The sequence below is a fragment of the Prionailurus viverrinus genome, chromosome B1, assembly GCF_022837055.1.
Source record: "Prionailurus viverrinus isolate Anna chromosome B1, UM_Priviv_1.0, whole genome shotgun sequence".
NCBI lineage: Eukaryota > Metazoa > Chordata > Mammalia > Carnivora > Felidae > Prionailurus > Prionailurus viverrinus.
Genome location: NC_062564.1, coordinates 138,762,598 through 138,786,629, shown reverse-complemented (window position 1 = coordinate 138,786,629; position 24,032 = coordinate 138,762,598). Strand labels below are relative to the sequence as shown.

Here is a 24,032-nt window from a genome sequence, read left to right as displayed (position 1 = left end):
TTGGTAATACTTGACCTCTGTTCTCAGGAAATTTATTACAGAGGAGAAGCCAACACATAACACATCTGTCAAAAGGAAGAATTCTGGAAAACTTCTGTATCATGTGCCTTGAATTATGATTCGAATATGTTCACTGAATCTATTAAGAGGCAACTCGTATATGCCTGGCTGTGCTTTCTTAAACGTGTATCTTATTGATTTCGTTCCATGACAATATGGACTCATAATGATCATAACAGCCATTCACACTGAAACACCTCCTGGGGCCAGTCACCATATGCTTTAGGTATGTTAATTCATTTTCTGAATTAAGTTCAGAGATGAGCCTAAGAAATAAACCGAGGTTCAAAGACACCAAGAGTACACAACTAGAAAGTGGCAAAGTCAGCATTACAATCCAGGTCTGCTTGACTCCAAAGTCCCTTCAATCTCCTTCCACTACACTGTCTTCAATCATTATCCAGTTTCCACAAATGTCATTGCTACCTGAGGTTCCCCTCCACTTAGCTGCTAAATATAATGGAAAGCCTAATATGAGAATCAGCAATAGTATCCTATTATTGACATGATCTATGTGCCGTGCATGAGGCTCCTGACCTTAAGGAGTTTACAATACAACAGAGCAGTGGTTATATGTAAAATAAATTAAATATGGTTGGTGAAGGATAGAAGCAGAAAAATGTTCACCTTTAGCCCCGAATGTTGACCTATAGCCCACATACTTCTGACAAGGATCAAATATGTGCTGGTTGCTACATCCTGAAAGGGATTCATGACTGCTTGTGTATCTCACTGATAGTTAACACCAAAATGAATGATAAGCAACAGAGAAATTTTATGAAAGTAGTTTCATGAGTAGAAATTCAAAGAAGATATTTATGATTTAATACTTGCTGCATATCCCCTCCCCCTAGAGCACTGAGCATATAACCACCAGCTTCATTCAGCAAAAGTGCAGCCCTTTCTGCCCATGACTCCCATCCCCATGCAACTTAAATAAACTTACTAAGTTGCACCATACATCTCAAGAATTATTTCTTGGCTGTTGCACTCGATAAAACTGCATCATGGCCAAGAGATGTTCTACATGCCAGAAACAGGGGCACCTGGCTGGCTCAGTCGGTAGAGCATGGGACTTTTAATCTCAGGGTTGGGAGTTCAAACCCCATGTTGAGCATGGAGCCTACTTAAATAATAATAATTATTACTATTATTATTGCCACAAACTGCCAGTTTTAAGTCAAAATGAGGAACAAAGTCTATAAACAAGAATAGTCAAATACCCTAGAATAAACATACAAAAAAATCTGTCAAGGCTTTATGAAGAAACTCATAGAGCTCTTACAGGAAGCTATAATAAAGAATAAATAGAAAGTCAACCCATGTTCCTGATAGGAATATTAAATATTGCAAATATATTAATTCTTTCCAATCTGTGAAATTTAAAGCATTTTGAGCTACAGTTATTGAATCACTGTGATATCAGCACAGAAAAGGACATGTATATCAACTCTAAAATCCAATAAACAATGTTGTGGAAGAATTTAGTTTATGGCAAAAGTGGCGTTTCAAGTAAGTGGCCTGAAACAACTGGCTGTACCTTTGGAAAAACATAAATTTTTACCTCACAAGAGACAAAGAAACAAATTTCAGGTAGATTAAAGACTTAACCATTAAAACAAACAAAAGTAACAGAAGAAAATTAAGGAAATATTTTCATATGGGAACAGGAAAGGAAGCCCTGTCTAAGTAAGTTCCAACATCATAATAAAAAACATTATGTTTAACTGAGTAAGAAACAAAAAACAAAAATGTCTGCAAAAGAATAGGCACCAGAAAGAAAAAGGAAATGATAAATCTCAGAAGAAAATATTTGAAATATATGTGATGGTCAAAGAAAGCAATATGTTATGGATTTAAAAACAAAACAGGGGCGCCTGGGTGGTTCAGTCAGGTAAGCGTCTGACTTCGGCTCAGGTCATGATCTTGTGATTTGTGAATTCAAGTCCCACGTTGGGCTCTGTGCTGACAGCTCAGAGCCTGGAGCCTGTTTCAGATTCTATGTCTCCTTCTCTCTCTGCACCTTCCCTGCTCACACTCTGTCTCTCTCAAAAGCTCAAAAGCTGCTGACAGCTCAGAGCCTGGAGCCTGCTTTGGATTCTGTGTCTCCCTCTCTCTCTGCCCCTCCCCTACTCGTTTTCCCTCTCTCTCTCCCTCCCTTTCTCACTTCCCCTCCCCCAAAATAAACACTTAAATATTTAAAAAAAAAAAAAAAAGGACAATAGTGAATGTCCGATTTCTCCTTCCCGCGGATCCAGCTTCTCACCACCCACTCTGCTCCACCCTCGAGGTTTTGTCAAACTATCAAGGGAAAGACAAAAATGCCAGTGATGTTTCATATTACCTGTTGCTTTTCATTCTGTTATTCTCTGCATAAAAATAGAGAACAAAGAAAATGGAGGAGGAGAAGGGGCAGAGGTGGAAGAGCAGGGGAAGAAGGAAAAGATTCTCAGCTCTTCAAGTTTCAAAGTAGGTTTTGGAAACTCCCTGAAGAGAGAGTATATGAAAAGAAAAGTTTTAGGCAGCAGAAGCCAACATTAATGCCATAAATTGGGAAGAATGCCCTGGGTGGTAGGAGGTTCCCCACCTAAACTTGCTGGAGTTTCCACAGGCTGGGAGAGGACAGAGTCCGAAGGAAGCAATCCAATTAGCTAGAGTCCCCGCTGGAAGGTGAGGGGTGACGGAGTGTGGTGATGAGAAAGCTCTCAGTTAATTGGGGATCCAAGGGCTTGCTTCCCAGGTGAGATAGGTCCAAGAGCTGCTTCCCACATGACGACAGAATGACAGCACGACGACAGCATGACCAGAGGGGCGGCAGCATGGTGTGTTGGCCAGAGGCCCGAGACGGCCTCTCAAGCCTCCCACCACCTCAGAATGGCATGAGGGAGCAGGGGAAAGTTTTCCTCGCCCCAGGAGGGCTACAAAAGTGGCTGAGAGACCACCAGAGTGGCTGAAGGTGCCTTGAGTTTCCCAGTGCAGTGTGTGAACTGGTGACCCGAGACAGAAAACAAACGTTAGCAGCAGGAGCCACCTTAAAGAGATGACTATCACGACTCAGGTCTCCCCCACCACCAGGGCCCTCACACACACACAGATGCCGCCCCTACCCTGGATAGAAAGAGGGGAAGAAGTAAATCTGGAGTTGACTGAGGAAACCTGGCACTGACTAGATTAAGCCTCAGATATCAGGTAAAATGGGGCTCAAAGAAAGATAGAGTTGTATTTTAATTTACATTTTGCATTTCTGTGGGCCTGAATTTGTGGCTTGTGCAAACTGAACCCATCACACCTGCTTTACAGGATTGTTTCAATGGGACAAGGCGAGACTGAGATGAGGAAGGCCCCATATACACCCTTTCAACTACCAGATGCATGTTGTCATTACTACAGCTCATGACTTCATTGCCCAGTCTCTTTTGGCTCCACCACTTACCAAACACAAGGGGTGCTGCAATTTGGCCAAGTTTATTCAGCTTATTTTCACTGTAAGCAAGAAAATTCCAACGAGGGGCACCTGACTGGCTCAGTTGGTAGAGCGAGCGATCCTTGTGAGTTCTAGCCCCACGTTGGTAGGTGTGGAGATGGCTTAACAATAAAATCTTAAAAAACAAAACAAATATTCCAACGATTACCTCAGAATTAATGTATTTCATGTTCCTACATACAAATAATGTGACCAATGCTTTTAATTCAGTGACCCCCACCTGTAACACAAGACATTCTCTCTAAGCTGATAAGACACACTGATTCAAGATTTCCTTTATATAGGAGTATACATGATTCAACAAAGCATTTTCCTCAGGAGCCACCGTCCAGACAAGTTTTGCTACCTCCTTGTCAAACCCAATCTGACTGCACTGGGTTAAAATAAGCTCAATTGATTACCTGTCTTCACCTCTGCCAATCACCCCAGAAGGACATCGATTGCTTTTCTTTTAAAGTTATACCACTGAGAGCAAGAAAGTAATTCTCATTAATGTATTTATCACACTAAGGGTGCAATTGCTTATCTACGGTATGCTGAGTATTTTGCCTAATTACTTAAACTTGATGACTTTCCCCATTTTATAGATTAGGAAACTGAGTCTCAGAAAGGCTAAGTTACAATAAAGGCACAGAGTAAATAACAATGCCTATTTTAACTTTTTTTTTTCAACATTTTTTTTGGGGGGGGGGGGTACAGAGAGAGACAGAGCATGAATGGGGGAGGGGCAGAGAGAGAGGGAGACACAGAATCGGAAACAGGCTCCAGGCTCTGAGCCATCAGCCCAGAGCCCGACGCGGGGCTCGAACCCACGGACCGTGAGATCGTGACCTGGCTGAAGTCGGACGCTTAACCGACTGCGCCACCCAGGCGCCCCTTTTTTTTTTTACTTAAGTAATCTCTATACCCCACGTGGGGCTCAAACTCATGACCCCAAGATCAAGAGTTCCCCAGTCCTCCAAATGACAGGAGGTGGGGGCGGGAACAATGCCTATATTTAATCCAAGTTTGTCTAACTTCTTTTCACTCCACCACGACAGCCTGCTAATGAAAATATATGACCTTCTCTTAAGCTTATATTTTAAAAAAGTCTTGTCAGGGAACTCAAGATCTAGGACAACAAGTCCTTCTACCACTCCTACCCTCTCACCTCCTACCCAACCCTACCACACTCACTCCTATGCATTCCCTAAACCCACGTGCCACTCTAAACCCTTGACAAAAGCAGTTCCCTCTGTTAACTGTCCTGTCCTTCCCCACTTAGAGAATATCAACCCCTCCTAAATCAGAAGGACACTGGAAGCTTTGCTCCCTCTGCCAAGGACAATTAGCTGCCTCCGCTCCAGCTTCTGCAACTCAGTTTATCTTTCCACCGCGGCACACACATGCCACTTGAGATTGGCGTCTGCCTGCCTATGCCTCTGTAACCACTTGCAGAATACGAACTCCCAACGCCAGGGGCCAGGGCCTGCACTGTGGGGTTTCAACAAATACTTGCTGAGTTGGTGTATTTTAAGTCAAGGGCTATACTTTACACGTCGTAGACTGTGAATGAATTATAGGTAGGTAAGTACTGTGAAGTAAACCGGCTCTCACCAAAAGATGTTGAGGATAACGACGAAGGAGAAAGTTTTCACTCACCCAAAGCTCGCTTTTTACGAAACCCCGCCCCCGTCTCCTCATAGGCTCTGCCCAGACCAGGGACGGCCCCGCCACCCTCCTAGCCAATCGATCGCTCCTCGCGCCTGCGCAAGCACCGCCCGGATCCCCGCCCCAGGTACGGCCCCGAGGCTGTGTCGGGCGGTTAGGTGCGGCGGGAGGTGTTTTTTTAACCGGCTCGCCTGCCATGACGATCACCTACAGCTGTATTGCTAATGGCCGAGCGGTCCTAGCGGAGCTGTCCCTGACCGGCGGCTCCTATCAGGTACCCCTGGGTCCGGACCTCCGCCTTGGCAGGTTCCGCACTTCAAGGGTGGCGCCTGCCGGGTCCTCCCCTCAGGACACTGCGCTGCCGGGTGGCTGGGAACCTGCACTGGGGACGAGAGGCACCGCCCCGAGAAAGGCCTGCTTCTGGGAGGCGGTGAATCCCGGGCGAGCGCCGGCGCGCTTCCGAACTGCGGAGCCACACGTGCGCCGCCTGGGGGTTGGGGTTGGTGGTGCGCGCGACCCATTTGGCCGTGATTAGTAGCCATGTGCTGCTGCAATTCCGGAGACCCTTAAAAAGATTTTCTTTCCCCTGCGGAGAAATGACTTGCAGTTCAAAACACACTTATTGAACATGTGTTTTTGGTAAAGGTGTTATTTGAAGAGAAAACGGGACCCGGAGTTGCCCATTGATGAGCTCGTTGTCTCTTTATGACCATGGGCTATATACAGTTTGTCCTACAGTGTAAAAAGTCTGCCAGTGGAGATAGGTCGGGATTGCGTCTGTAGCACTCAGGATGGGTGGCCGCTTGCTGACCACAGCGGAGGTGATATTAGGGTGCTTGGCGTAGAAGCCTTCTGAGAGTTAGTGTTAGCCTGGGACGGGAAAGGAAAATGGGGACTCCTGCATTCAGAGGGAACAGCATAGTGTGTTGGGGGAACCTCAAGAACCTCAGTGTGGCTAGAGCACAGGGTCACAGTATGTAAGGGCTAAAGATGAGGTCAAGAAAGCCGGCAGAGGTTAGTTAAGGAAGAGTCCTATATTTAGTTTGTTTTCTTATCGTAGGGGAACCTGTTGAGCAATTAAATTCATTAATAGCAGGATCTGATTCATCTTCCACAAAATTTGGTCTAGTTACAATATGGAAGGTGGATTGAAGGGGAAAGAACCAGTTAGGATGGTATTGTTCTCTAGGAGTTTTAAGGGCCTGAGGTAAGGGCGAATGACAGTGCAAATGGGAAGGAGGGGGCAGATCCTAGAGACTTTGTAAAACTAAGGGAATAGGGTCATGCCAAGGTGATTCTCCATTTTTTTCTTTTTTTTTTTTTTTAATCTTTTTCGCCCACAATTACTGAGCCATAATTCACGTATGACTGTGTAAATTTAAGGTGTACAATGTGATGATTTGTTAAATTTTTTTCTTAGGTGGCATTAAACAAGATTGAAACTACAGATGGAGCAGGATTGTGAGGGAGGAAGTCAGAGGGAATGTAGGAGAAGAGAGTACAGTTTGAGACAGGTTGGATTTTGTTGCCTGTTAGAAGACGCCAATCTATTTATGTACTTCCTTATCCACCTTATTCCCAAAAGATTTAAGTCGAAAAATGTCCAATAGGGTAGCCCTCAGAGGGTCAGGGCTAACAGTTGAGGATAGTAAAAGGGGGTGGAAAAGAAAAGTATAGGAGTGAGGAGAGAAAAGGACCAAAGGGCAGAACACTGTTCAGGAGCAAAATAGAGAAGTGGGACACCAAATGAGGGCAGTGGTGTCCTGAAAGCCAAGGGAAGAGAGTTACAAGAATGTTTTATACCCCAAAGAAGTTGAACAAGATCTAAAAGGTACTCCTAGAACTCTACAATCAGCAGGTGATTGGTGACCACATAGTTAGCAGTTTGGAAGAAGTGGTAGAGGCGGAACTTTGGGCCAACTGATTGGGAGATGAGGAAGTAGGGTGAGTGTAGTTAGACCATCTTTACGAGAATTTAGAAAGGGAGGGAGACAGAGTGAAAGCTGAGGAAGTGTGATCCAGGAAGGGGCCTCATGTTTCAAAACAGGGAAGATTCTCAATGTATGTAGGCTAATGGGAAGGAGAAAAGGTTGAAGATCTAAGAGAGGAGGAGTTAGTACGGTAAGCCCTGAAGGAGCTCAACGGAATGGAATCCAGCATAGCAGTGGAGATGTGACTCTTGGGACAGAAGAATGTCTTCTTTCTCTTGGGGAATGGAGGAGTCTTCATATAGAGACAGAGAACTTGGTCTCCTTCCTGGCTCTCTTTACCAGTCCCTGAAGTGCTATGTTGCTCAAGGTTCTTACTTCCATCCTCTTTTAACCTGATACATTCATTCACACCCGTAGACACCTTTACCTTGACCACTGCCAAGTCCACTTCCAGAGTGATCTCTCTCCACAGTTACATTGCCCAATAGACATTCAAACATACCATGTCCAGAGCTAATAATCTTTCCTAGAAGATTCCTCCTCATCTGTTTCTCACCTTGCTGAGTAGTTCTACTGAGCCATTCAAGCTGGCAACTGGAGAGTCCTCTTCAACTGCCCATTCTTCACTTTTACATTTGTTCATTTGTCATTGTGTTCTATTAGTTCTACCTCCAGTATATGTCTTAAAACCAAATCCTTGCTTCTGAACCTTCTAGGACCTGATACCAGGGTTATTGAAAATGCTTCTTGGGTGCCTGGGTGGCTCAGTCGGTTAAGCATCTGACTTCGGCTCAGGTCATGATCTCACAGTTTGTGAGTTTGATTCCCGCATCGGACAAACTCGAGCCCTGCTTTGGGTGAACCCTGCTTCTCTCTCTCTCTCTCTCTCTCTCTCTGTCTGTCTCTCTCTCTCTCTCTCTCTCTCAATTTCCCTCTCTCCCTCTCTGCCCATTGCTCACTTGCACCCTCTGTGTAAATAAATAAATAAATAAATAAATAAATAAATAAATAAAATTCTTAAAAAAGAAAAGAAAAAAAAATACCTCTTAGGCATGATCTCTCAGACTTTAGCCTTATCCTTCTCAGAACTGGCCTCCACACTGCTACTCAAGTGATTGTTCCTAAAAAGCAAATATGAGTCACTCCCCTGCTTAAAATCATTTCGTGGCATCTGATTACATTCAGAGTAAAGTCCATACTCCTTTAGCCTGAAATTCAGGGCCCTACGTGGTAGGGCTTTTCCATGACTGCCTCCTTCTCTTCCTGAATATTCCTGTGCTCTGGCTACCCTGAACTTCATGCTGATCTCACCAAGGTCTCCCTTTGCAGCTTCCATTCCCTTTCCCTGGAACCCCATTTTTCTCCACTTTTTAGTAATACAACCTCTTCTGGACTTTGAAACTTGTCTCAATTCTTCCTTGAAGCCTTCTCTATGCCTAGGCTAATTTACATACCTTTAAGAAACTACTCACCAGGCTGAATTGGAATCTTCTTTTTCTGATCAGATTCCTTCAAGACAAGGAATGTCATCTCTGTCTTTGCAGTGTATGATCCATAGTATACAGTAGGTTCTCATAAAGAACTAATTGGGGCACCTGGGTGGCTCAGTAGGTTAAGCGTCTGACTCTTGATGTCAGCTCAGGTCATGGGTTCGAGCCCTAAGTAGGGCTCTGCACTGGCAGCACAGAGCCTGCCGGGGATTCTCTCTCTCCCTCTCTTTCTGCTCCTCCCCTGCTTGCAATCTCTGTGTCTCTCAAAACTATAAACCTTAAAAAAAAAAAAAAAAAAAACAGGCACCTAGGTGGCTTAGTCTGTTAAGCGTCCAACTTCAGCTCAGGTCATCATCTCACAGTTCGTGGGTTCAAGCCCCACATTGGGCTCCACACTGACAGTGCAGAGCCTGCTTGGGATTCTCTCTCTCTCTCCCTCTTTCTCTTGGCCCCTCCTTTAATCGCTCTGTCTCTCTCCCTCTCTCAAAAATAACTAAACTTAAAAACAAACAATTAAGGAAGGAGAGAGACAGAAAGCTAAAGAAATTCATAAGGCCGAAGGCCTCTCTTTATGAAGCATGCAGGAAAGTAAGACAGTGGAATGGGCTGGACCAGTATGCAATTAGAGGAGAGGATTAAAGGTTTGGCATGACTGCTGTGCAGAAAGCTGACCAGGGGGAAGAAAAAGGGTGACAAGGAGCTTTAAGGAACAGTCTATCGTGTCTTTCCTCAGTGCTAAATATTAATGTCACAAATATTTTACATTCATTAGAAAAGTATTAGTATCTACCAAAGCTTAATTGTGAGATCAAATCCGCTGCTGTTAAAGGGTCCTGGAGTTGGACAGGACTCTAGAGAGCGTCTTGCCCAATTCCTTCATTCTTCACATGAGGAAACAGACCCAGACAAGTCACTTTCTTAAGATGTGTAGCACAGTAATTCCAGAAATAGAGCTAGAGCCTACTTTGTCAGTCGTGTTCCTGCCTCATGTTGCCATTCACTTTATTTCAGATTTTGCTATGATTTCCTTGTGTATATAACCTAAAAAGGACACTTGGTGAAAGCTAGGAGAATGTTCCAGTAATGATAATATAGTAACTGAAAGTTTATATATCCCCTTAATTTTTTGTGTTTCATAGGAAATCTTTCCCCTGGACAATACCGCCTGGACTGTTCAAGCACTACCAAGAATTTCACGTTTTACTTTCTACTATTAATAATAAGTTTTTCCCTCCCCAAAAGTTTTTATTTCAAGTGTCATTTTGTGGAAATGGAAAAGCTAATTAGGAATGTGACTATTCAAGTCTTCCTAGGTAACTTTCAGGTTCCTTTCACACTTCTAAAGTAAATTAATAGGACTCCATACAATTAACTATATTTAAGATATTCTGGATAGTCATTAACACCTTGCACATTTTCCCCCAGAAAATGAGCCTTATAAGAAACAGATAATAAGGGATCTTGGCAATTATTTGTTTCATAAAAAGAGATCAGTAAATAATATTGGATAAAAATTTTTATCTTTAAAGAAAGACTGCTTAGGATATTCAGAGAATAAGAGCTGAATACTTTTAACCCATTAACATTTTTACATATTTCAGTGACACTGAAAAGATACTTGATTAGATAGTGCTTCCCAGCCTTAAAGCCATATGTAAGCTGTAACTCTAAGCAAACTGCATTTGCACATGTAAGTATCCACACAACATATATTTGTGTAATTTTAATATTTTCCTTCAGATTCAAATGAATATTTTATAACTTGCCTTTCACCATGTATTATGACTACCCATTAGTTCTCCTCATGAACACTTGTTCTTTAATAAACCAGTGAGAACATTGGTAAATTTAGGAGGAGGCATAATGAAAGACACTACAATCGTCCACAAAGTAAACGCTGATAATTTATTTTTAGGAAGCAGCGGCAACAGTGCTTCGAATGGTTCTTCTTAGAGCTGAGCCAAAGACCATAATGCAGATGGGAAGGTAAGTTACATTCTAATAAAGGTCTGCTTTTTAGCAATAATAATGACATGAGAAAAAAATGTTGGTTGCACATGCTCTTGATTGAACCTTCAGAAGAGAGAACGTCTATATGTAAAAGTATAAGATCAGATGAGAATGATTAACACCAAATTCAAGATAGTGGTTACCTCTGCAAAGGGAAGGGAGAAAAACAAAGTTGGGGAAGCGTATACATGGGACATTATGGTATCTGTAACATTTTAAGCAGATGGTAGGTCTAAAGTGTTCTCATTATCTTATTCTTCATACTTTTTTAGTATACCCAAAATATTTCTTTAATAAAAAAGGAAACTTCCACTTGAAAAATCTTTAATAAGACCACTCTAAGCTATACTTGGGACATTACATGGTATGGCCTAAGCCAGTCTTGAAAACATCTTGCTAGTGAAAGAACAGGTGGAGAGTAAGAGAGCGTCTATTATTTTTAGACTCACCATTGGTTTTTTCAAGAGTAGTTTCTTTTAACCTTTATACTGTAAAATAAAACAAAATACAAAAACCACATCAAGCAAAAGGATAACTTCATGAAGCTTTACAAGGGAACCTGCCCACCAAATGCAGCTACCATCCAAGCCAAAAATACAGAATATTTTTGGCCATGTGCCCTGTCCCATCCACAGCTTTCTCCCTCTCCCCCAAACCAACCAGTGTTCCAGCTTCTATAGCAGTTACTCACCCTGTTTCTTCATTGCCTCAACCCAAATAGGCAACCTCAAACATGAGTGCCTAATCCTGCCGGCTCTTTTCTTTTGGTGTCTTTTATTTTTTATTTTTTTTTTTTTATGAAATTTATTGACAAATTGGTTTCCATACAACACCCAGTGCTCATCCCAAAAGGTGCCCTCCTCAATACCCATCACCCACCCTCTCCTCCCTCCCACCCCCCATCAACCCTCAGTTTGTTCTCAGTTTTTAACAGTCTCTTATGCTTTGGCTCTCTCCCATTCTAACCTCTTTTTTTTTTTTTTCCTTCCCCTCCCCCATGGGTTCCTGTTAAGTTTCTCAGGATCCACATAAGAGTGAAACCATATGGTATCTGTCTTTCTCTGTATGGCTTATTTCACTTAGCATCACACTCTCCAGTTCCATCCACGTTGCTACAAAAGGCCATATTTCATTTTTTCTCATTGCCACGTAATATTCCATTGTGTATATAAACCACAATTTCTTTATCCATTCATCAGTTGATGGACATTTAGGCTCTTTCCATAATTTGGCTATTGTTGAGAGTGCTGCTATGAACATTGGGGTACAAGTGGCCCTATGCATCAGTACTCCTGTATCCCTTGGATAAATTCCTAGCAGTGCTATTGCTGGGTCATAGGGTAGGTCTATTTTTAATTTTCTGAGGAACCTCCACACTGCTTTCCAGAGCGGCTGCACCAATTTGCATTCCCACCAACAGTGCAAGAGGGTTCCCGTTTCTCCACATCCTCTCCAGCATCTATAGTCTCCTGATTTGTTCATTTTGGCCACTCTGACTGGCGTGAGGTGATACCTGAGTGTGGTTTTGATTTGTATTTCCCTGATAAGGAGCGACGCTGAACATCTTTTCATGTGCCTGTTGGCCATCCAGATGTCTTCTTTAGAGAAGTGTCTATTCATGTTTTCTGCCCATTTCTTCACTGGGTTATTTGTTTTTCGGGTGTGGAGTTTGGTGAGCTCTTTATAGATTTTGGATACTAGCCCTTTGTCCGATATGTCATTTGCAAATATCTTTTCCCATTCCGTTGGTTGCCTTTTAGTTTTGTTGGTTGTTTCCTTTGCTGTGCAGAAGCATTTTATCTTCATAAGGTCCCAGGAATTCACTTTTGCTTTTAATTCCCTTGCCTTTGGGGATGTGTCGAGTAAGAGATTGCTACGGCTGAGGTCAGAGAGGTCTTTTCCTGCTTTCTCCTCTTAAGGTTTTGATGGTTTCCTGTCTCACATTTAGGTCCTTTATCCATTTTGAGTTTATTTTTGTGAATGGTGTGAGAAAGTGGTCTAGTTTCAACCTTCTGCATGTTGCTGTCCAGTTCTCCCAGCACCATTTGTTAAAGAGGCTGTGTTTTTTCCATTGGATGTTCTTTCCTGCTTTGTCAAAGATGAGTTGGCCATACGTTTGTGGGTCTAGTTCTGGGGTTTCTATTCTATTCCATTGGTCTATGTGTCTGTTTTTGTGCCATCTTTTGGTGTCTTTTAAATCTCTATATTTTCCCTCTCCATCCCTTTCTTTTCCTTACAATTTATCATTGAAGAACCTGTAGAGTGTAGAGTTTCCCACACTCTGGTATTGCTGATTGCATATTCAAAATGCAGCATACCATGTTTCAGGCAGCTGAATCCACAGGCTTGATCCCTACGGCAAGACTGTAGGTGTTTTTTTCATGAGATGGTACATGTGTCTGCTTCTGTCTCCTTTTGCCATGCTAGCAGCCATTGATATTCCTTGTGTAAAATGGTGATATTCTAATTTTGTTTTTACTTCTTAGCCAGTGCGATTTCAAAAAGACACTTTTCTCATCTACTCATCTACAATTTACTTACCTATATTGTGCATTCTAATTTGAATCCTTTGAATACCTCTTCCTGAACTCCTGATTCATATATCCAGCTGCCTATTCCACATCTCTGTTGGACATCTGATAGACATTGCAAACTTATGTCCAAAACCAAGCCTCCCCCTGCAGTCTTCCACATATCACCTTTCCAGTTCCTCAGGCCTGAAACCTTTCTGATCCTCGACTTTTGTCTCTTTGACATCCAAATCCAGCCCGTCAGCAAATCCTGTTGCCTTTACCTTCCAAATATATCCAGAACCTGACCACCTCCACCATTAGCATAGGAACCACACCATCGTCTCTTGTCTGGGTTACTTGATACAAAGTCAAGTTCATTTTTGTCTTTGTGTTTTTTATTTTTAAGCATTTCTCTCTTAAAGTTTGATTTGATAGCATTTTATTATTAGGCAAAACATATATGTGATTCCAAAATCAAATTGAAAAAACAAGTTTCCTGCAAAAAGTCTAATTTTTAGATACCCGACTGGGTGGCTCAGTCGGTTAAGCGGCCGACTTCGGCTCAGGTCATGATCTCTCGGTCCGTGAGTTCGAGCCCCGTGTCGGGCTCTGTGCTGACAGCTCAGAGCCTGGAGCCTGTTTCGGATTCTGTGTCTCCCTCTCTCTGACCCTCCCCCGTTCATGCTCTGTCTCTCTCTGTCTCAAAAATAAATAAACGTTAAAAAAAAAAATTAAAAAAAAAAGTCTAATTTTTATTGTTTCCTCTCTGCACTGTTCTCCCTCTCCCCTTACACAGGTAACCATTTTGACTAAGTTTTTAGTTTGTCATTTTCTTTTTCTTTGCTTTTTTTCCTATAAGAGACACATGCATATATATGTGCATTTCCCTTAGGAAAAAATATGAGAATGATAAATAAGTGGTAGTACATCATACACACTTTTCCTCATCTCGCTTTTGTTAGTTACCAGTATATCTTGAACATCAGGTAATCAAGGTTTTTTAACTTTTAAAATTCTTTTTCTTTTTAATGTTTGTTTATTTGTGGGGGGGGGGGTGGGCGCAGAGAGAGAATGAGCAGGGGAGGGGCAGAGAGAGAGACACAGAGTCCAAAACAGGTTCCAGACTCTGAGCTGTCAGCACAGAGCCCCACATGGGGCTCAAACTCACGAACTGTGAAATCATGACCTGAGCCAAAGTCAGATGCTTAACCTACGGAGCCACCCAGCCACCCCAGGGTTTTTTAACTTTTAAAGATTTCTTTTTTTTTTTTTTTAAGACAAGTGATCTTTATTATTATCATTATCATTATTATTATTATTGTTATTTTGAAAGAGAGAGTGTATGTGTGTGTGAGCAGGGAAGGGACAGAGAGAGAGAGGGGGGGGAGAGAGAGAGAGAGAGCAAGAGAGAGAATCAGAAACAGACTCTGCAGTCTCAGCACAGAGCCCCACGCGGGGCTTGAACTCACAACATGAGATCATGACCTGAGCCAAAACTAAGAGTCAGACGCTTAACCGACTGAGCCACCCAGGTGCCCCTAAATATGGTTTCTGAATGTTACTCAGTAATAACATACTAAGCATAAAATTAAAATATCTCCTCCCATACATCCAATATCAATTTACTTCACACATATAACTTTCAGAGAGATGATAGAATTAGCAACTTTTTTTCCACAAAGACTCCTCCCAATTTAGAAATAAAAACATTTTCCAAGTGGAGATTATATGTATCAGTCAATTATCATCATTAAAAATATTTGTAGCAAGGGGCGCCTGGATGGCGCAGTCGGTTAAGCGTCCGACTTCAGCCAGGTCACTATCTCGCGGTCCGTGAGTTCGAGCCCCGCGTCGGGCTCTGGGCTGATGGCTCAGAGCCTGGAGCCTGTTTCCGATTCTGTGTCTCCCTCTCTCTCTGCCCCTCCCCCGTTCATGCTCTGTCTCTCTCTGTCCCAAAAATGAATAAACGTTGAAAAAAAAAATTAAAAAAAAAAATATTTGTAGCAGGGGCGCCTGGGTGGCTCAGTCGGTTAAGACTGACTTCGGCTCAGGTCATGATCTCACGGTCCGTGAGTTCGAGCCCCGCGTCGGGCTCTCTGCTGACAGCTCGGAGCCTGGAGCCTGTTTCCGATTCTGTGTCTCCCTCTCTCTCTGCTCCTCCCCTGTTCATGCTCTGTCTCTCTCTGTCTCAAAAATAAATAAACATTAAAAAAAATATATTTGTAGCAGGTATATATATACATGTAGCATATTGTATTCATGATAAGACATGAAGGATTTACGTTGAAAGGGCACATGCCTTACATTTGCTGTCTCTGGGATTATCTTTTCTACCTGTTTCTAAGATTCATCACTTTCGTTTAGCATTTGACCAGGTCTGTTGCCTGTTAACCATTTGGATATAGAGTGTTCAAAATGACTAGATGAAAGTCTAGGGACCAAGCAACTGTTTTTGTTGCCATGTTTTTAAATTTTCTGGATTGTTGGGCAGTAAAGATAGAGGTACTTTCCAAGAGTCTTCTAGCTTGCTAATATGTGACTCTGAGAAAGCACAAAAGGTCAGCTCAGATACACTTTTGCACGCTCTAGGGGAGTTTAATTTCCCCTCCCCAGTTCATCTGGTTCTTCAGAATATTTAGTATTAACAGTTTACAACTTTTAAATTCTAATCTATCATAATAGAAAGCCAGGAAGTACCAAAATTAAATATGTCTACCTAAAGATAGAGGGATCGGGGTACCTGGGTGGTTCAGTCAGTTAAGCGTCTGACTTCGACTCAGGTCATGATCTCGAGGTTTGTGAGTTCAATCCCCGGGTCGGATTCTGTGCTGACAGCTCAGAGCCTGGAGCCTGCTTCATATTCAGTGTCTCCTCCTTTCTCTGCCCCTCCCATGCTCATGTTCTGTCTCTCTCTATCTCTCAATAATAAATAAATGTTAAAATGTTTTTTAAAAAATAAAGATAGAGGGATAGTAAAAATGAGTGAACATAGCATTTTCTATTTGATCAAGATGAGAATCTTGATTCAGTCTTGGAATGAGTGATTCTGTCAGAGACACTTTAGGAGTGCCTGGGTGGCTCAGTCCCTTGGGCATTCAACTTCTGCTCAGGTCATGATCTCATGGTTCGTGAATTCAAGCCCACTTCTGGTTCTGTGCTAACAGCTCAGAGCCTGGAGCCTGCTTCCGATTCTGTGTCTCCCTCTCTCTCTCTGCCCCTCCTCCCATCGTGCTGTGTCTCTGTCTCTGTCTCTCTCTCAAAAATAAACATTAAAAATTTTTTTAATTCAAAGTCATTTTAAATATAGAGTTTTCTCTTTATTGTATTTCATTTTTACTGATACTATATTAAATACATATTCAAATTTTATAGTTTCTATTTAATATAATTTAATTTTTCACATATATGAAAGATTTTCTAATTCTTATTGTGAAAAGTTATCTATATAGCTTGTATACTACTAATGAGAGCTTGAAAACAAAATTATATTCTTTGTGAGGGTACTTAATGTCTTCAGTGTTATCATGTAAATGAATGTATTCTTTTCAAAGCTTTGTCTACCATACTCTCTTTACTGATGGAATCACTTACCTATGTGCCACAGACAATGCCTTGGATACTATAACACCATCTGCATTTCTTAAAAACGTAAGTAACTTCTTACACTACTTTAAGGATTTTTTTCAGTTATTGAAATTATGAGGTCTCTGTTTTATACTGTGTTAGTAATAGTGTCACTAACCAAAAGCAGATCACTGATTTGTCTATAAAGCAGAGTTATTAATGACCCTCAGAAATTTCTTTTTTTTTTTTTTTTTTTTTTTTACCTTCAGAGATTTGACTCTATCCTGCATCTGCCCTGTTTCCACACTTCCCTTGACCCTAAAGCAAGGTCTGCAAAGACTATCCACACAGATCTATTAGGCTCTCTCCTTGTGTTTATCTTGTTCTGTAAAAGAGAAATTAAACTTTACTAATATTTAATATACCTTTTCAATAGCATGTGTATTTAATTTACAGGTAATTATATACAAGACACTTCTGGTTGAAAATATGAATCAATTATAAGAGTTAAATGAAAAGAAAAAAATTGTTTAATCAAGATGTACTATCTTTAGGGAAGTTTTAACTGAAAATTGTCAGAAAATATAAAATATGGTAAATACAACACGTACGTATATGTACTTACATACATTCATGAGATTTTATAAATTTCTTAAAGGTTAATTAGCCTTCTCAATAGATATCAGCTGTTGCTGATTATCACCCCAAGTTTGATCTCCAGCCAGCACCAAGGAGACTTTATAAAAGCCAGTCTCAGAGACAGAATAGGGCTAACCCATTATTCGAGTAACTTTATAGCCCAGATAGTACATTTGTTTCTTATTTTAAAGAGTAAATGATACTAGAGCACCTGGGTGGCTTAGTCTGTTAAGCATCCGACTATTGATTCCATCTCAGGTCATGATCTCACTGTTTGTGAGATCAAGCCCTCTGTCAGGCTCCATGCTGACAGTGCAGAGCCTGCTTGGGGTTCTCTCTCTCCCTCTCTCTCTCTGCTGCTCCCCAGCTTGCTCACTCTCTCACTCTTTCACTCTCTCTCTCTCTCTCTCAAATAAACTTTAAAAAAAAGTAAATGATACTCTCCCTCTCTCTCTCTGCCCCTCCCTTGCTCATGCTCTGTCTCTATCTCTCAAAAATAAATGTTAAAAAAGGGCACTCCTGGGTGGCTCAGTGGGTTAAGTGTCCGACTTCGGCTCAGGTCATGATCTCACAGTTTTTGAGTTTGAGCCCCACGTCAAGCTCTTGTGCTGACAGCTGAGAGCCTAGAGCCTGTGTCTCCCTCTCTCTCTGCCCCTCCCTTGCTCATGCTCTGTCTCTCTCTGTCTCTCAAAGATAAATAAATATTAAAAAAAAAAAGTAAATGATACTAATCTTTAATTTTATGCACAAATTTTTAATTCAGAACAATATTATAATAAAAAATATTCATTGAAAAATTAGTCAGCTATCCTATAGTTACTAATTGTTATTTTCCATTCATATTCATGAATTATGTATATATTTCATTTGTTTAGTGTACCATCTTGCTTTAATACAACTCAAACTGTACCACATATAGAATCAAGGATCATAAGAACTGTAATTCACTCTTCAGATATGCCTTGACAATCCCTAGAGTCTAGATACTAAACACTGTTAGCCATTTAACTGACTATACTCTAATTTTTTCTCTCTGCTACTGTGACAAAACATCCCAACTTTACCACCTTTTCAAAACCAGATGATACCAAATTGCCAACCACATAAATTTTACCACTACTTCTGGGGAATACAACATCAAGTACAAACAATTGAAAGAATTCCTTCCTGAGACTTTGAAATGTCCTTTAACAACCATAAGGGTTTGAAAGATAGTATCCTGACACTTAGTTGGGATTGTTTAGTTATCGTTGAGTGGATTTTGAGGGTAGGAGCAGGAGGGCACATTTATTTAGAAAATATCATGGCCATCCATCTTTCTTTGTCTCCCAGAGGTGAACATCTGCTCTTCCCCTCAAGTCCTCAGACATACCAAAGGCTCCAAGTGGTATCTGCAGTCTCACTCCATGAGATTGTGATCTGTACTGCAGCAGTGGAGAAGACTGAGCAAGCACAGTTTTCATAAATACTGCATCTTTAATTAGAAAGGACACTCTCCCACCAAAAAGCTAGAAACAGTGCGGAAATACAATATTCGTTTACTTCACATTTCTGCCAGATTTTGCTTCAAATAAACATTTGCTCTGTAATTCTCCAGTTAAATTATCTACACAGGTTAAACATTTCCATTAATGTCCCTAGGTTAGCGACACTTTTCTGAGAAATCCTTTGATGTCACAAGAACATTTTTCTCCTTCAAATGCAGTTGCTGCAGATTTTCAACAAGTATTAGGGAAGTATATGGTATGTAACCTCCAACTGTACTCCTAAACATTGTATGACAGCTGAAAAATCAGTTTGGAATTAGGAGATAAGAGCTGTAAAGATGAGAACTGAGGATTTCTATTCTTATATAATGATAAGGAATGATATCCTCAATATATTGGTAAGTGAATGAAGCAAGATAGAGAAAGTATATATGGTATACCATTATTTGTTTACCAATCTTATATGCAGCCATTTAAGAAAGAGGGAGTAAATACAAACATATTTATTTGTTTGCTTATAGTCAAAAACAAAAAGGGAGATTGGGGGCAAGAAAAGGATAAATCAAAAACATTTTAATGGTTGCCTACATAGGGATAAGGGGCAGGAATAGAAACAAGGCCTTTCTGAATGAAACTTGTTTTGCAAATTTGACTTTGGAACCATGTAAATATTTTACATAATTATAGAATACTATTAAATTAAAGTTTTAAAAAATAGTCCCTAGAGTGAAATAAGACAGTCCCAAGAGGACAAATACTGTGTGATTCCATTTATATGAGGTACCTAAAGTCAGATCTGTAGGGACAAAAAGTAGAACAACAGTTGCCAGAGCCTGGGGGAGAGGAAGAGGAGGAATTGGTGTTTAAGGGGTATAGAGTTTCAGTTTGGGAAGATGAAAAATGTTCTGGAAATGGATGGTGGTAATAATTGCACAACAATGTGAATATACTTAATGCCACTGAACTGTACACTTAAAAATCATTACAATTGTAGGGGCGTCTGGGTGACTCAGTCGGTTAAGCATCGAACTCTTGATTTCCATTCAGGTCATGATTTCATGGTTTGTGGGTTCAAGCCCCACATCAGGCTCTGAGCTGGCAGTGCAGAGCCTGCTTGGGATTCTGTCTCCCTCTCTCTCTCTGCCCCTCCCTGCTCACTCTTGCTGTCTCTCTCTCAAAATAAATAAACTTAAAAAAAATTTTTTAAATCATTACAGTGGTAAATTTTGTTCTGTATATCTTACCATAACAATTTTTTTTATTTTAAAAAAGTAATCCCTAAAACTCAAAAAAAAAAAACTAATAGGTTTTTTTTTAATGTTTATTTATTTTTAAGAGAGAGAGAAAGAGACAGAGGATGAGGGGCAGAGAAAGAGGGAAACAGAATCCAAAGAAGGCTCCTGGCTCTGAGCTGTCAGCATAGAACCTAATTGTGTATTGAGCTGATGACTTAAAAGACAGTGAAAATTTATTTCAACCGACCTTAAGAAACAACAATTTGTATATTCCTAGTGAGATTATACCCTAATGACAAAAGAACTAAAAAATAAATATTAAAGTTTTTATTTTCAAGTGTCCCATTGTTAATAATGACATTGGTGTTGCTATTCTAAAATTGGTTTATATAAATATATTACTTTGAGTAATCAAGTTAATGTCATTAGGAATCAAGGTTTTCAGCAATAGTTTCAAATATAAAGTCAAAGAATTGAGTAAAACCTTATAATCCTAAATTTTACTTGAAAATTAAAAAAAATTTTTAAAGAAAATTAAATACTGAAAAATTTAATTGAAAGTTACATATTGAAATTTTTTTCACTGAAAATATATCAATCCTTTTTTCTCTTTTAAAAAAAGTATAATGGGGCACCTGGGTGGCTCAGTCAGCTGAGTAACCAACTCTTAATTTTGGCTCGGGGCATGATCTCGCGGTTTGTGAGATCAGGCCCCTCGTGATTTGTAATTATTTCTCTCCCTCTCTCTCTGCTCCTTGTTCTCTCTCAAAATAAATAAATAAACCTCATAAAAATAAAAAATAAAAGTATTTCCTAGGCTGTCTATTGAAAAACATTAGAAATAATGACCAACCCAGTAGCAGTGTGCCCCCTTAGCATCTAGATTATTGTCTCTAAATACCATTTTACACTAAAAAGAATAAGACTTAATTGCAGATGTCAGGCAGGAAACATATAAGCCAGAAACATTTTGTCATACCAGAAAAAAGGAAGCTTTCAAAGTTCACTGTACTCTTGTCAAAAGACTTTAGGAGCCAACTTGAAGTAGCTAACACTTGTCAGTAATGGAATAACTGAACATCAAAAAGAATAATAACTGCAGTGGATTGTAACACATCATATAGGTTAAAACTCCTTGAGTTCCTAGATACTATCAAGGGGGGGAATAATCCCTCGTCAGTCAGCTCTGGAAGATTCTAAGGATCCACCTCATCACTCCAAAAACCAATAAATAAAAGGCTCAACCATTTATTCTGACTTTCTTATATGAACTGTACTTCAGATAAAACAAATAGTTGATAGGGAAAAATGTTGTTTTCTTTTTTTTTGGACTTTATATAGACCAAATATAGAAATACTCCAGCTAATAAACAAAGAAGAGGTAATAAATTTCACTATTTTACAATCCCTAATGTAATAATAGATCTAGGCAGTGATCATTGATGACTGAAAAAATTAGGTGAAACGCTGATGGGGAAATTCATAATAAATGAAATGAAACTGACTCAAAATACCTAAACCCACTGGGGCACCTGGGTGGCTCAGTCAGTTAAGCATCCAACTTCAGCTCAGGTCATGATCTTGCAGTTTGTGAGTTCCAGCCCCACATCCAGCTCTGTGCTGACAGCTCAGAACCTGGAGCCTGCTTCAGATTCTGTGTTGCCCTCTCTCTCTGCCCCTCCCCCGCTTGTGCTCTGTCTCTCTCTGTCTCTCAAAAGTGAATAAATGTAAAAAAGAAAAATTTTTTTAAACACCTAAACCCATTGATTATTCCTAAGGTCACAATAAGGGAGACAATCAGTCATCAGTTATGTGTTTCTTGATGTCACACAGTAAGTAGTATATAGCACACATCTGAAGTAGACTTGCCCAAAACATCAAACCTGAATAGGAACAAGCCTTTATATCTAACTACCAGTTTACAGGAAATAGAGAGATCAGTGACCACATTAAATGATACACAGCAATCCAATCAGCAAAATCCAGAATATGAGAAACTCTACAAGACAAATAATCAAATTTCTTCAACAAATAAATTGCAATGGGGAAAAAGTTAAGGAGAATCCACAGATTAAAAGAAACTTATGCATATCAACTAAATGCGGACTTTGGACCCTGGATCAGCAAAACAAATGTTAAAAAACAAAACAACTATGACTTTTTTTATAAATTTGTTACAAACTGGATGTTTGATGATATTAAGGCATTTTTATAGATACGATAATGATGTTGTAGTTTTATTTTTAAGAAAAATGAGGCTATATCTTTTAGAGATACAAACTGAAGCATTTACAAATTAAAATGATAGAATGTCTGGGATGTGCTTTGAAACAATACATTTGGGGAAGAGGTAATTGGTAGTAGTATAGATGAAACAAGATTGGCCATGTGATGATACTTGGTGATGGGTACATAGGGATGGGTTATACTGTTCACTCTGCATTATACTGTTCACTCTGTATATGAACTTTTCCGTATTAAAATATTCTCAGTATAACTGTTTTAGTTTTCTAATTATGTATTTAACAAATCAGTACAAATCAGCAGCCTAAAACAGCACACATTTATTATCTCCCAGGTTCTGTGGGTCAGGAATCCAGGCAGGACTTAACAAGTTCTCCTCAGGGTCTCACACAAAGTTGGCAGTGAGTTTGTTAGCCAGGCTGTGTTCTCATCCAGGAGCTCTGGGGAAGATTTGGCTTCCAGGCTCATTCAGAGCCTGTTGCAAAATTCATTTCCTTACAGCTGTGCCAGGGATGCAGCTTTTTACTGGCTATTGACCAGGGCACACCCTCAGGTCCTAGGAACTGACAACAACAGGTCCTTGCCAGTTGCTGTCCTCAGTATGGCTGCTTCCCTGTCAAGACCAGCAGAGGAATCTCTCTCACTCCAGTCTACTAAATATTATATAATGTGACATAATCACAAGAGTGACATCCCATCACCTTTGCTTCTCTTAATTAGAAGCAAGTCACACTTGGGGGTGGGGAGGGGCGGTTTACAAGGATGTGATACATTGGGGGTCACCATAGGGTGTGTCTACCACAATGCCTAAAAAATACTTAAGGATAGATGCTTTTATATTAAATTCATAAATTTTTTATGAAGAATTCTGCATATTCTACACAGCCAAAATATATTATTGACAGAGCTCCCCAAAAACTAGTTACCATATGAAAATATGCATATTTTAAGCAGTTAACACTTCTGACATCAAAGACATTTCTTTTTAACATTTATAAACTAACCTGGTAAGCATTAAATCTGTAGAAAATTTTTTAAAGTTGTTGAATTTCTTATACTATAATTAACAAAAGAAAAATGTTTTGAGAGATTTAAATATATGTGTGTGTGTGTGTGTGTGTGTGTGTGTGTGTATAATCTGAATGCCAATAATGGACTATAAATACGTTATCTTAACAAATCTTCAATGATTCTCTTAGGTTAAAAAACTTAAACATTTTTTAAAAGGAGAGAAAGAAAAAAGGAACAAAAAGAAAAATAAAAAATTAACCATTCATCTTAAGTCGATTATATCTGCAAAGACCTTATTTCCAGATAAAGTAACATTCACAGGTTCCTGGAGTTAGGAATTGAACATATCTTTTGGGGGACACAGTTCAACTAGCAACCTCCTCTTTTCTACATTTACCTAGTGAGCTCCTCACAAAACATCAATTGTAAGTTGCATGGTCCCATAACCAACAAGATCAGAGTTCTGTCTGAGGTGGATTTGATCACTTGCCAACGAGCAGGGTTTTTTTTTTTTTTATTTAAAATATAAGGCTTATTAGTTGGGGCAACTGGGTGGCTCAGTTGGTTGGGCATCTGACTTCAGCTCAGGTCATGATCTTGCAGTTCATGAGTTCGAGCCCTGCGTCAGGCTCTGTGCTGACTGCTCAGAGCCTGGAGCCTGCTTCAGATTCTGTGTCTCCCTCTCTCTGCTCCTCCCCCACTTACGCTCTGTCT

At 40.2% G+C, this 24,032-nt stretch overlaps 1 protein-coding gene across 6 annotated transcripts in view; it reads left to right on the top strand.

Moving 5' to 3' along the window:
• LOC125164628 (vesicle-associated membrane protein 8-like) overlaps window positions 1–24,032 on the top strand; it is a 49,801-nt gene that overhangs the window by 8,620 nt on the left and 17,149 nt on the right. For 3 of the 6 annotated variants that reach the window (XM_047857465.1, XM_047857464.1, XM_047857462.1), the window contains exons 1-4: window positions 5,337–5,468; window positions 10,531–10,601; window positions 16,690–16,786; window positions 18,983–19,084. In XM_047857465.1, coding sequence (XP_047713421.1) covers window positions 5,391–5,468; window positions 10,531–10,601; window positions 16,690–16,786; window positions 18,983–19,084 — 348 coding nt within the window. In that variant the 5' untranslated portion in view covers window positions 5,337–5,390. Of the gene's footprint in view, window positions 1–5,336; window positions 5,469–6,614; window positions 6,709–10,197; window positions 10,306–10,530; window positions 10,602–16,689; window positions 16,787–18,982; window positions 19,085–24,032 lie in introns of those variants that run through there. The other 3 variants (XM_047857463.1, XM_047857466.1, XM_047857467.1) reach the window with 3 other exon arrangements.